Source organism: Leopardus geoffroyi, chromosome B2 (genome assembly GCF_018350155.1).
Source record: "Leopardus geoffroyi isolate Oge1 chromosome B2, O.geoffroyi_Oge1_pat1.0, whole genome shotgun sequence".
Taxonomy (NCBI): domain Eukaryota; kingdom Metazoa; phylum Chordata; class Mammalia; order Carnivora; family Felidae; genus Leopardus; species Leopardus geoffroyi.
Window position 1 is genome coordinate 90,834,758 of NC_059332.1, and position 12,464 is coordinate 90,847,221.

General features: G+C 34.3%; 1 protein-coding gene across 4 annotated transcripts in view; it reads right to left on the bottom strand.

Annotated features, from left to right (window-relative positions):
- ASCC3 (activating signal cointegrator 1 complex subunit 3) overlaps positions 1–12,464 on the bottom strand; it is a 355,335-nt gene that overhangs the window by 160,576 nt on the left and 182,295 nt on the right. For all 4 annotated transcript variants that reach the window (XM_045499142.1, XM_045499143.1, XM_045499144.1 and 1 more), the window contains exon 14: positions 5,729–5,863. In XM_045499142.1, coding sequence (XP_045355098.1) covers positions 5,729–5,863 — 135 coding nt within the window. The remainder of the gene's footprint in view (positions 1–5,728; positions 5,864–12,464) is intronic.

Genomic DNA, 12,464 nt, shown 5'->3' on the forward strand with positions numbered 1-12,464 from the left:
AGATGTAGATCCACATAAAAAGATGTAGTTACCAATATTTCCCCCAACCTGTTACTCCCTTTTACAATTCAAGGTATTATTTTTTGTTGTCCAAAAGCTAAAAATGTAAACGTTGTTACATCTGTCATTAAAGTTGTCATCTTCTCTTCCTTCAAAGTACATATGTAACCATTTACAGAGTGTCTACTGTGTATCAGGCAACGTATGTTACCTTACTTATTACAAAAACTTTAAGATCTAGGTATCATTGCCACTTCGTTCATGATGGAATTGTGGCTCAAGGAAATTGAAAAAGTTTCAGTGCCTGAGTCCAGATTAATATTCAGGTCTGTGTGGATCCAAAGCCTTTATTGTACAAGAGTCTACTTCCCCTTGAAAACAGAATATTCGTGCTTTCCAAAATGCAATTAAACATTCAGTTCTATTTTTTAATTAATTTTCTTTGGTTTTATTTAAAAATATTAATACACTTTTGACATTCTTTCTATGTGGTTACGAGCAATTCTACAACAGTAGAATTACTATATTAACCTCCAAAAGGAAAGAGGTTGACATGGCTAAGGAAAGAATAAACTCTGAGAAAATAAATATTTTATGTATACTTAAAATTAAAAATAAGAGAAAGGGGGCTCTCAGGCACCTGCTACTGTCTTTAGCTAATAGATATCATCTATGCCAAGAGGAGAAAATTCTAATTTTATTTGGCTATACTAACTGTAAAACTGCTAAAGCAGAAATAAATAAAGCTATTAAGTATCAGATAACTTTATCAAAGTCAAATTCCTTTAATTTAGGCAAAGGTTAAACTTGACCTATTGGAAAAAAAAAACAAGGAAATAGTTGGTAGCTTTGGATAATAATAAAGAAGTCAAAAAAATGACACTTGAAGTAGCTTGAGGGAACATATTGTTGGATTTTTCGTATTATTATTGGATTCATTATACTAAATATATTTAATAGATATTTCTAATAACTACATTCATGAGGCTTATTGTATGATAGACCATTTCTACATATAAGAAAAACTCTTAATATCCCTAATATATGTAAAAAAATCCAACCACATATCACTACCCATAAATCAGAGAAATACTGCACAGGGGTGAGTGGAAATACCCATCCCACTACTAGAATATTTAAAGCCTCTTAAAAACTTGTCCCTAAGGAAAGAATTTATTTGGCTTAGATTGCAAGTGAAACAGAATCTGAAGATTCTAACTGAAATATTCATTCAACTTGAAATGAAATCATAATTGAAAATAATAGCTTAATAATGAAAATATCTGCATCCCTAATGATATACTTCTATAAATGTAAGCTGCTACTATTCCTTTAAGGTATGCTGTACCTTACAGAAAATAGTGGTTTCTTAAGAAAGTGTCTTTGTGCAGGAGAGCAAAAAATATGCAGGGTAAATTAGGGAAAATTATTCATATTGTTTATTATCCTTTCACCATTTTAAAATTTAGTTATTAATACATATTTTTAAAAGTAGATTTTTATAATATGACATGTAACATTTTATCATTGTTCAGTTTCCAAAATAATTTCATATAGCATTCCATTTGTTTCTCATAGTTAACTACCAGAATAGGTGTTATTTACCCTATTATTATTCTATTTGATAGAATAGAAAGTAAGTTTCAGAAATATTTAGGTGTTTGGGGCACCTGGGTGGTCAGTCGGTTAAGCATCTGACTCTTGGTTTCTGGCTCAGGTCATGATTTCACAGTTCTGAGTTTTAGCCCTGCATTGGGCTCTGTGCTGACAGTGTAGAGCCTGCTTGGGATTCTCTCTCTGCCCCCTCTCTGCTTGTGCTGTCTCTGTCTCTAAATAAATAAATAAATAAATAAATAAATAAATAAGGAGGAGGATGAAGAAGGAGGAGGCGGAAGAGGAGGAGGAGGGAGGAGGAGGAGGAGGGAGGAGGAAGAGGAAGGAGGAGGGTGGAGGAGGAGGAGGAGGGAGGAGGAGGAGGAAGGAGGAAGGAGGAGGAGGAGGAGGAGAAAAAATATTTATGTGTTTAAGGCCACAGGGCTTCTAGAGGCCACATCAGAACCAGACCTTTTGTTAACGTGCCCTCTTGCTTTGGGCCTCATTAGGAATTCCTGATATACTACCTTCTCCAGAGAGAGCCACAACTTCCATCTCCATAGGTTATGCTTAAGGTATACTTTCCTTTCCTTTCCCTATTTCCTTGTTTCAGTGGACAATTTGGAAATATAATTGGTTTTTCATAGGGGGTTAAATTTTATATTAAAGATGGGAATGATATGAGGAGTCTAAAATATATTGTTACTTACTGGGAAGAAAAGAGTCATTTTTAGTTGTGGTTATGGCAAAAAATAGCCTTATTACACACACACACACACACACACACACACACACACACACACACACACACACAGAAAGAAAAGGAGAATACCTCCATGGAGTTTTACTTATTATTTATACAAATAAAGTTATACAGTGTTGAATAAAGCTGTAAAGAAATGCTTTTACAAACCATAATCGCTACGTCAGGAATTGAGACGGTTACATTTAAACACTTAGGGGTAAAGTACTAGTGTGGCACGGTAGGGATTTAGCTGTATTTCCATTAACAGGAGTCATGAGGCTAAATTTCTATGTACCACACCACAGCAAATTTACCTTCTAATTTTATTTTAATGTTCTGAGTACTTAATTTCCCATTTTTCGAAGAACATGGGAAGGAATATCTCCTCCCATCATGACAATAGCTCCGCAGAATTGCTAGAATGTTAATACCATTCAAGTTCAAAAGGAACTTAAAGAAATAAGAAGCATACAACTAGCACTAGAAAAACAATCTAAAATTCTGGAACTTCGATAAAGCATTCAGAAAGATTACTTTATCTTTTGTTATAAAATCATATCCACTGAAGAAGGGCCAGCTTTTTGAATCTCTCCTTAGCAGAAATGGGGGATATGGTCGGACTGAAGAAATGTTCTTCCATTTTATTAAAAACAAAAAACAAACAAAAAGCCCTACATGCTTTAGAAAGTCCCAGATTGGATTAGGTTTTGAATGCTTAGGATACAGAGTGGTAAAAAGGGCAGTCTTTGGAGTCAGACTGATTCCAATCATGGCTCTACTACTTGTTACATGGTCGTCTCTGAGAAAATTATTCCCAGTTTCAGTTACCTTATCTATAAAGTGGGGATAAGAATCTCTAAGGGAAAGAATAGTGGTGCAGATCAAATGAGAAAATCAAAGTGAGGCTCTCTCTTATAATGTTGGTCTCAGAAGAACAAAAACAACAAAAAAAAAAGTAATCTGGGGGTAACTACTATCAGCCAAACATTATATGAAAGGCTAGGAATATAATGATGAACGGGATAATGTTCCTTGAAAACATGTACTTTTTAATGAATGTTTGTGAATTTCATTTTTGTTTTAAAAAAATCCAATAACAATAGGTAGACTGGATGAAAAGCATATCAAATCAAAATATTTTTAAAAAGGTATAACAAAAATGATTTGAGATTTTCTAGTCTACTTAACTGTATTAAAACTTTTCATTTCTCCAGGTCTTTTTTTTTTTTTTTTTTTTTTTTTAAGCATAATGACCTATGAAACTATTTGGTGACAATGCCTTAAATAAACATTATTTGAAACTGTGTCTATATAAATTATTTTATATGGTTTCAATATTTCATGTTATTTTGTAATTACTTACACATATATAATATCAAGGTATAATAAAAATACAGACTTACATCACAGGGTCTGTGAGGACTGAATGAGTTATCTGTACAGCAATGAAAATGCCAGGCACAAGTAAACAGCTGATAAATATTAAGCACTATTACTATAGAAATTAAATAATAAACTGACATTATTTACAATAGCAATAGCTCTCAGAACTGAGAGGTATGAATGAAGTAACCAGAAAGCCACAAGGTGGCTCTCAAGGCTTGGCTTTTAAACACAATCAAGTTGCTTTTTATTTCCAACGAAATGAAAGAAGACTTATGAATGCCAACCTTTTTAAAGGCACTCATAAATTCATAATTAATAAATAACCGGAAGACTACAAAGCTGTTTAATAAGTGTTATATAATAGAAAATATTATTAAGCAGAAAAAAATGAAGAAAATGAACACATTTTATAGCTCTAAATTGAAAGAATCTGATGTTCAAAACAACTGACATCAGATTATCATATGCAGAATTTAAAATATCAACATAAAATGATGGCATTCATAGTGCAGTCATAACAATTAAGTACATCTTACTAACATGATAAATGTGAAAGTGTATATATAGTACAATATCTGGCAGCTAGCAGCTGTTTTGTAAATATCAGTTAAATCTTATGCATATAAAAAACTTTGAAGTTACTGTCATTTTATGTCCACTGAGTTTTTTATTTGAAAATTTATTTGAAAATTTGAAAATTTTAATATTTTATTTGAAAATTTATTATCACAGCTTTAAATCTGGGCAAACATTTTCTGTAAAGGGCCTTGTATTTAGGCTTATTAGTGGGCTACACAGTCCTTGCAGCAACAATTCAATTCTCCCCTCAGTGCAAAAAAAGGCAGCCATTGACAACAAAAGGAGTCCAGCTATTTTCTAATAAAACTTTAATTAAAAAAAAACAACAGGTGGCCAACTTTGGCCCTCAGGCTGTAGTCTATCCACTCTTGATCTAAATCATTATCTCACATAATTAAATGAAATCTGTGAAAATCCTAGATACTATCAATACTCAAATTACCTAGAGAGGTGCTTGTCAAACTGTTATGCACATAAAATCACCTGAGGATTGAGGTGACATGCAGATTATGGTTTGGTGAAGCTGGTATGGGGCCTGAGGTTCTCTGCATTTCTAGAGGACCCAGGCTTTTTAGGTCCTTTGACCAAACACTGTGCAGCAAGGCATTTGTTGTAAAAATTTCGGGTCTCAAACTTTCACATACTTTTTTTTTAAAATCATATTTTTAAGTAATCACTCCACTCAATGTGGGACTTGAACTCACAACCTCGAGATCAAGAGTTGCATGCTCTACTGACTGAGTCAGCTAGGCGCCCCTAAACTTTCACATTCTCTTTTTAAGAGCTTTGGTTTGTGCGGTTTTCATGTGTTCGTATTAACCTTAGAAATTAAAACTGAGAAATTAAAAAATAATAATAGTTTTTTAAAATAATAATCCTATTAGATGTTAACATATTTTAGGGAACTTAACAATATTTTCTGTTTTAACTCTATTTTAAAGAGTAGGACTAGGGGCGCCTGGGTGGCGCAGTCGGTTGAGCGTCCGACTTCAGCCAGGTCACGATCTCGCGGTCTGTGAGTTCGAGCCCCGCGTCAGGCTCTGGGCTGATGGCTCAGAGCCTGGAGCCTGTTTCCGATTCTGTGTCTCCCTCTCTCTCTGCCCCTCCCCCGTTCATGCTCTGTCTCTCTCTGTCCCAAAAATAAATAAACGTTGAAAAAAAAAAAAATTTAAAGAGTAGGACTAAACACAATTCTAATCATAGAGATAGAGGTGATAATTGTACACATTTGTGTACTTTTGGAAGTACATTATATCCTTTGGAAGATTATTATATCAAGAGAAAAGGAAAGATTATAACATGATAAATATGTAAAATCAACTCCTTGGAAATTAAAGACCATAGATCTTTCATATATAAAATATCTGTAATATCTGGCACATTATATGCTTTAGTTCTTATATCTTGCCATCATTTGTTTCCTACCTGTTTTTCTGCATGTCCATATTCAGTTCCTTGGGTAGGTAAAAAGCAGGAAATCTGACCACTATTTTTTGCTCTTTCTATTAGAGACATAGCTGTTCTTACAGTAGCATTTCGAGCATGCACAAACACCATCACCTAAAATAAAGGAAAACAGTTTATTTAATACTAAAATTCATTAAGAGACAGCTTAATACCAGTCTGAAAATCACTATATATAAACTATTAATTTTTCAAAATATTACCCCCAGTTTATGAATTCTCCAACATTTCCTTGTTTTAGAACAAAGTGTATATAGGATAAAGGCAAGTTAAATAAAAATCAGTAATAAGGCTTTACACATTGTTAATCTATACATTGGCATAAGTCAGAACTGAAATTAATGGATTATATAAAGCATGGAATTTAATTTGTGCTTTTCTCTTTTGAAGACATGATTCATGAGTACAATCATATATTATGGAGACAAGACTATAAAAATATACAAAAGCCTTGTTTCCCCACAGTCAGTGAAATTTCCAGTATCGTAAAGATGTTTAAAGAAATTGAAAACAATAAAAACACTCTTCCTTGGACAAAATCATGTCTAAGAACAACCATTCAAAATAGAGTTTAGGGAACTGCTGGAGACAAAAATGCTTCTAGAAAGGCATCTGGAATTTTCTGTTGTTTTTTGACCTTCCTGTGGAATTACTCAAAAAGTGACTGTGGAAATCTGAATTAGAGGGAAGTCACGTATCTGGGTGCTTTGTCAAGGAGAAGTGGAAAAAAGTACTTTCAGGAACAGTCACCAGGCAGAATGTCAATGCAACTGAAGAATATAAAAAAAGAGAGTGATGAACACTGTATCTGCTGCCTAGCGGTGCCTGCCTTCTCTCCTTCCTATCTTTTCTTCTTTGGCCTTTGGCTTCCATTTACTCCCACATTCAGCTGGACGCAGCCTTCCCAAAGAGCCATTAGTATAACAAAAGTCGTTTTTATTCTTTCATATGGACAATTGATCTTTTTGAATTTTATATGATGAAAATGTCAGGTAATTCTGACATTTTAATTATAGTCTGAAACATACAACCTAAGGACAATCAGCAGTGTGGGTGCTTTCGGTGAATTAAGACAAATTCTAACCCCAGCTTCCAACCAAACTGAGACCTCTCAATCTCTCTGGAGTTACCAGGGTATGCCCCGTAGGCCTCAACAACACGGAGGTCGTAATTCTTGCTTTTCCCTCAATATCTCTCCATATTTATCTCTTAATTATGTTTTCCCAGAGGCTAGAACTTTGGTCTTATTTTCATGGTACACATTTAGAAAAATATGCAACTGATTGGTTTTAGTCAGGGAAAGGATAGACTCATGCTAGCTTCCCTAAGTAAAAGAGAAGGTCATTTTGATAATGAGTAAAAGTGAAAAGGGGAGGGAAGCCTGGGATTTGGCCAGAAAGGAGACAGATTGACAAAGATCTAGAGCACACAGTGTTTAATTTACCCATAATCATCTTACATCTACAACCCTGTCAAAGAAACTGTTCCATATATGGCACATCAATTAAAATTCAGAGTAGAGTAAAATCATAGTTAATAATCACCAAAAAATTGGAATGCTTAAATTACTAATATTCTTTTGGAATGTGTTCAAAGTCAATGAGGGTAGATCATCTGGAGAAGACCCAAAGTTCCTCAATGAAAAACTCCTGAAGCATTTAGAGACAATAAAACAAGTATCACAAGTCACCTAGAGAGATTTAACCTTAATCACAGCCATTAAGGATATAAAGCTTTAGCTTTTATACTATGTCAGAGTTCTAACTTATGTGCTGATACTAACATGTTTTTTAAAAAAATGTGATCATAAGAATCTCTCTAAAGAGCATACTAATAAAATTTATTTCAGTAAGTTTCATGAATACTTGGAAAAGTCTTCTGTTTTCCTTATTTTCAACTACAAAAAACAAAAAACAAAAAAAAAAAAACAAACCAAATCTGATTTTGATAGGTTTGCTAGCTTTCTGGGGAAATGTCTTTATTTCATAGGATGTCAAGAGACTGTCATTTAAGCTCAGTGTAATATTTTTCAGCATTATTGACATAAGTTGTTTAATACTAAGTTAGATAGAAAATTCTGTTAACTATAATGCCTTGTTGAAGCTTCACCAGTTCAGAATCTCTCATCTTCTACCATTCTGTCTCTTGTAAAAAGTTTTCCAACTGTGAGTTTCTTTTTAAAAAGTAAGGCAGAGGGGCGCCTGGGTGGCGCAGTCGGTTAAGCGTCCGACTTCAGCCAGGTCACGATCTCGCGGTCCGTGAGTTCGAGCCCCGCGTCGGGCTCTGGGCTGATGGCTCAGAGCCTGGAGCCTGTTTCCGATTCTGTGTCTCCCTCTCTCTCTGCCCCTCCCCCGTTCATGCTCTGTCTCTCTCTGTCCCCCAAAAAAATAAATAAACGTTGAAAAAATAAATAAATAAAAAGGCAGATTTTTCCTCTTATATAAAATTAAGGTTTATCATACACACAGCTTCACTAACCCCTAACATTAAATTTAAGAAAATATCATTTAAAATGAAATTATTTTTAATTAATTCATTCAAATGTTTCTGAGAATTCTGAAAATTACTATCAAGCCCTGAGAAAACTGCAAAAAAGAGAGGCCAAAGTCCCTGCCCTCATAGAGATGACAATCTAGTATGATGTATTTAAGCACAAAATATTTTTATGAAGTATTTAGCAGCCATGTATAATACTGTTAAAAGAAGAAATATAAAAATGAACAAGACATGGTCCCTTACGTAAAAGGCATGTACAATTTAAGGAGGCAGAGAAAACAGTAACACATGGAGTATGGATAACACAGGAATGCTAAACATGGAGCTGGTGGGTCTCCTCTGTTCATCCATCGCACTGTATTTACATAGTACCTACCGAGTACCAAACAATGTACTGAGCACCAGGGATACGATACATATGTTCCAAGGCTCAGAATGGCTATACTACTGTTGATGAGAAAGAATCACTAGTAATCAGCCCTACCTGGCTACAGAAGCAGGGTACAGGATGGATGGAGTAGTAATTAAAATATTTATCCTTGGTAATTTTAGTGTGTTAGCTTGAAGAAGTATGTTCTCGTTCAAAAGTTTCTTACACTGAGTCCCAAGGACCTCTTCATCAGAATCACTGCTGGTGCTCATCAAAATAGATTTCTGGGTCCTTCCCTAAAACCAACTGAGTAAGAATATCTAGGGATGAGGTCTAAAAATTGAATTATTAACAACTTTTGAGATGACCACTGCACTACTGTGTGAAATTGGTTAATAATGACCACCAACTTAGTTTTCTTCTTCTGAGTTAAAACAAGTTTAAAAGGAAACATATATAAAACCACCACTACAGAGATGATTTTAAAAATTCCCTAATAACCTATGTTTATTTACCTATATAAATGAAATATTAGGAAATATGAAGGTATTTCATATAACCAGTATAGCCCCAAGATCATTTCCCAGATGGGTTTTTATAATGCAACCAGATTTCTATTCTCCATAATTCAAATGCCACATTATGTAAATCCTGTTGATATGAAGAACATAAGGGAAAATAAAATATGACCCTAAATCTTCATTAATTATTTCATTCTGACTTGTCAACTTATCATTTTGCAAATTATTTTCTACTGCAGCCAAGAGAAATATTAGTTACAACTTAAAGTGGCAATTTCTTTTTATTAAATGATCCATCACTCCTTGTTCAATAAAATAAACTCTTTTTATTATTAAGAATTTTCTGTTTAGAGGCTCCAACAGAAGCCATTACAAGGTTTTAGGTCCTATAACATACTTGATTTTATGGTTTGTTAATTTGGTTAATTAATTTAAATAGACTCATATGAAAATTATAACAGAGAGGACAGCACTGTTTCATTTGGCAGAAATAACTCCCAATTAATCTTAAACACTACTGGTAACCAAACAGCAGTTAAATGGGCATATGCCATTAAAATAAGATTACAACAATAGATTCAAGCCAACAACATTGGTAAATTTTAATTGCTTTATAAAACAGTTTACATTTTTACTTGACATTTGTTAGATTAATACATTTAAAAATATATTTGTTTTTAGTTTAAAAAGCCATTTATTTTAAATATACAAAATGAAATCAGTCCTGGACTAGGAAAGAAAGTGAATTTGAGTTCTGGCTCTGTTATTTGCTTTGCCAAAGATGTGTTCTTCACATGAGATGACGATTAAAAGTAATGAAAGAATGAAAGCTCAGATAAATCATCATTCAAAAAACTAGAATGCTTAGGTAACTCATATTGTTTTGGTGTATTCAAAGGAAAGAAGGACATGTTATTTGAAAAATTCCCAAAATTCTACTTTGAAGTATTATTAAAGAGCAATGTGATTTAGAAAAAACAAAAAAATCTTTGATTCTTATTTCCACCAGTCCACAGATAGTCACTAGTGTCACGGGATTATTATAAAAATAGAAGTATATAATATCAGTGAAAACACTGCATTTAGTAAAGCATAGCTCTCAAACTCTAGAATACTTCGAAATCACTCAGAAGGCTTATTAAAAACACAACTGCTGCTCCTATCCTCCACCACCCTTTCAGATTAAGTAGGTCTGGGGCAAGCCAAGACTTTGCATTTCTAACATGTTCCAAGGAGATGCTAACACTCTTTCTACAGGAACTTTAGAAAACTCTGTCAGAACTAGTTAGTATCAACACCACTGAAGGGGTAATAAACAATAAAATGAATTTGGCCTAAAAGACTAAATGGTGAGATCAGTAAATGACTGTTATAAATTGACACCTATATTAACTATTTATTCCTCATTTATGCAAGTGTGTATGTATCCAACACCACACAAAATAATTTAAAAGACCACTTATCCTTTAACAACTTTTGTGAAGGTGTTGTGCAAGATGAATGGGAAGTAAAAAAATAAAAGGAATATTTAAACCTGAGATTATCTGAAAACAGGAGGAAAGAGGGCAAGGATTAACTGTGAAATGTTGAATCAAAGACTGTTTCCTAGAAATTTCCACTAAGAAGGAAGACTGGGCAGGAAATATCTGAAAAACATAGACAACATGGCAGACAGATGTTCCATGGAAAATGTCGCTGAGGAATGACATTCTTTAATATAGGGTATTTGTTCTTGCAAGGGTTAAAGAATGAGGCCTGAGGGTGAGAAGTTTTATGTCCTAGACGTTTATGCTTTCATTATAACTGGCACAGCCTATAACGTGGCTTGCTCTCAATTCTTTCCAACTTTCTTAACCTGGGTTCCTCAAGAGAATTAAGTCCTAATGACCTAAACAAATTCTGAAATTGCATGGTCCCCACAACAGCAGCAGCAGCATCCCCTGTAACCCTATCAGAACAGCCCAATACCAGGTCTGAGTCAGTAACTCCAAAGATGGGGCCCAGCAATCTGGTTGAACAAGCCCTGCAGGTGATTTGGATGCATGTTGCATCAAAAGCTGAAAGCCCTGCATCAAGTCATCCATCCAACTGTAAGTTAAAAAACAAAAACAAAAACAAAAAAAACTCTTCTCCACCCATTTAGAACATTCCAATATCTTTGGGAGGATGGAGAGCACAGTCAAATCATTTTCTGTGTTTTGTAGTTCTAACGGGGAGTACCACAACAAATGCGTTTCAGATATATTTATGTAACACAAGAGCATGTAGGCACAAAATAGTTTTGATTGGCATGGCCATGTTACCACATCTGTGTTATCAGGTAAATGCAATTTTAAAAGGTCTTGTTCTGCAGGCTGTGTACCCAAGAGACATCTGTGGAGGGACGCTACAAGTAATTACAGAGTTCTCATTTTAGGCCTGCCAGTGCTGGACAGCTGAAGACACTCAGATCATCTGAAGATCTTTTCACATCAGCACACAGTTTCTTCGTGTACTTTTTACATCTGCATTGTAATGTTACTTAGAAATACCATAACTTAATTAACCAGTCCTTGTCTGGTGGACATTTATGTTGATTCCAATCTTTGTTATTTAAAGCAATGTTGTCAAATAACTGTTCACAAGCCATTTCACAAATTTGTGAATATATCTTTTGGATAATTTTATAGAGTGAAATTGCTGGGTCAAATATATATGACTATTCATTTAACTATTTCTTTTTTCTGAGTATTATCTATTTTATTATTGGAGATGTTTTTCTTATCAATTTGTTAGGCATTCTTTGTAGATGGAAGAAGATAATATGCTTTGTCTTTTTCTATATTGCAAATATTTTGTCCTAGTCTACACTTTATCTTTTGACTTTGTTTATGGAATCTTGTTTAGAATGGAAACAGTTATTTTTCTTAAATCTATCAGCATTTTTCTCTGTGGCTTTGGAGAAAATCATAGACAAGGACATAAAAACAGACATAAACATTTTTATTATTTATTTATTTATTTATTTATTTATTAAGAGAGAGAGAGAGAGAGAGAGAGAGAGAGAGTGCATGCATGCAAGTGGGTGAGGGGCAGAGAGAGGGAGAGAGAGAATCCCAGGCAGGCTCTGCACTGTCAGTGCAGAGCCCGATGTGGGGCTCGAACTCACAAACCGTGAAATCATGACCTGAGCCAAAGTTGGACACTTAACAGACTAAGCCACCCAGGTGCCCCAGTCATAAACTTTTGAAAAGGTGGTGAACTTCAGTAGCAAACATCACTGGATTTTGCTGTCACAAATACAGACACACAGATCTGAAGGATGCCCATA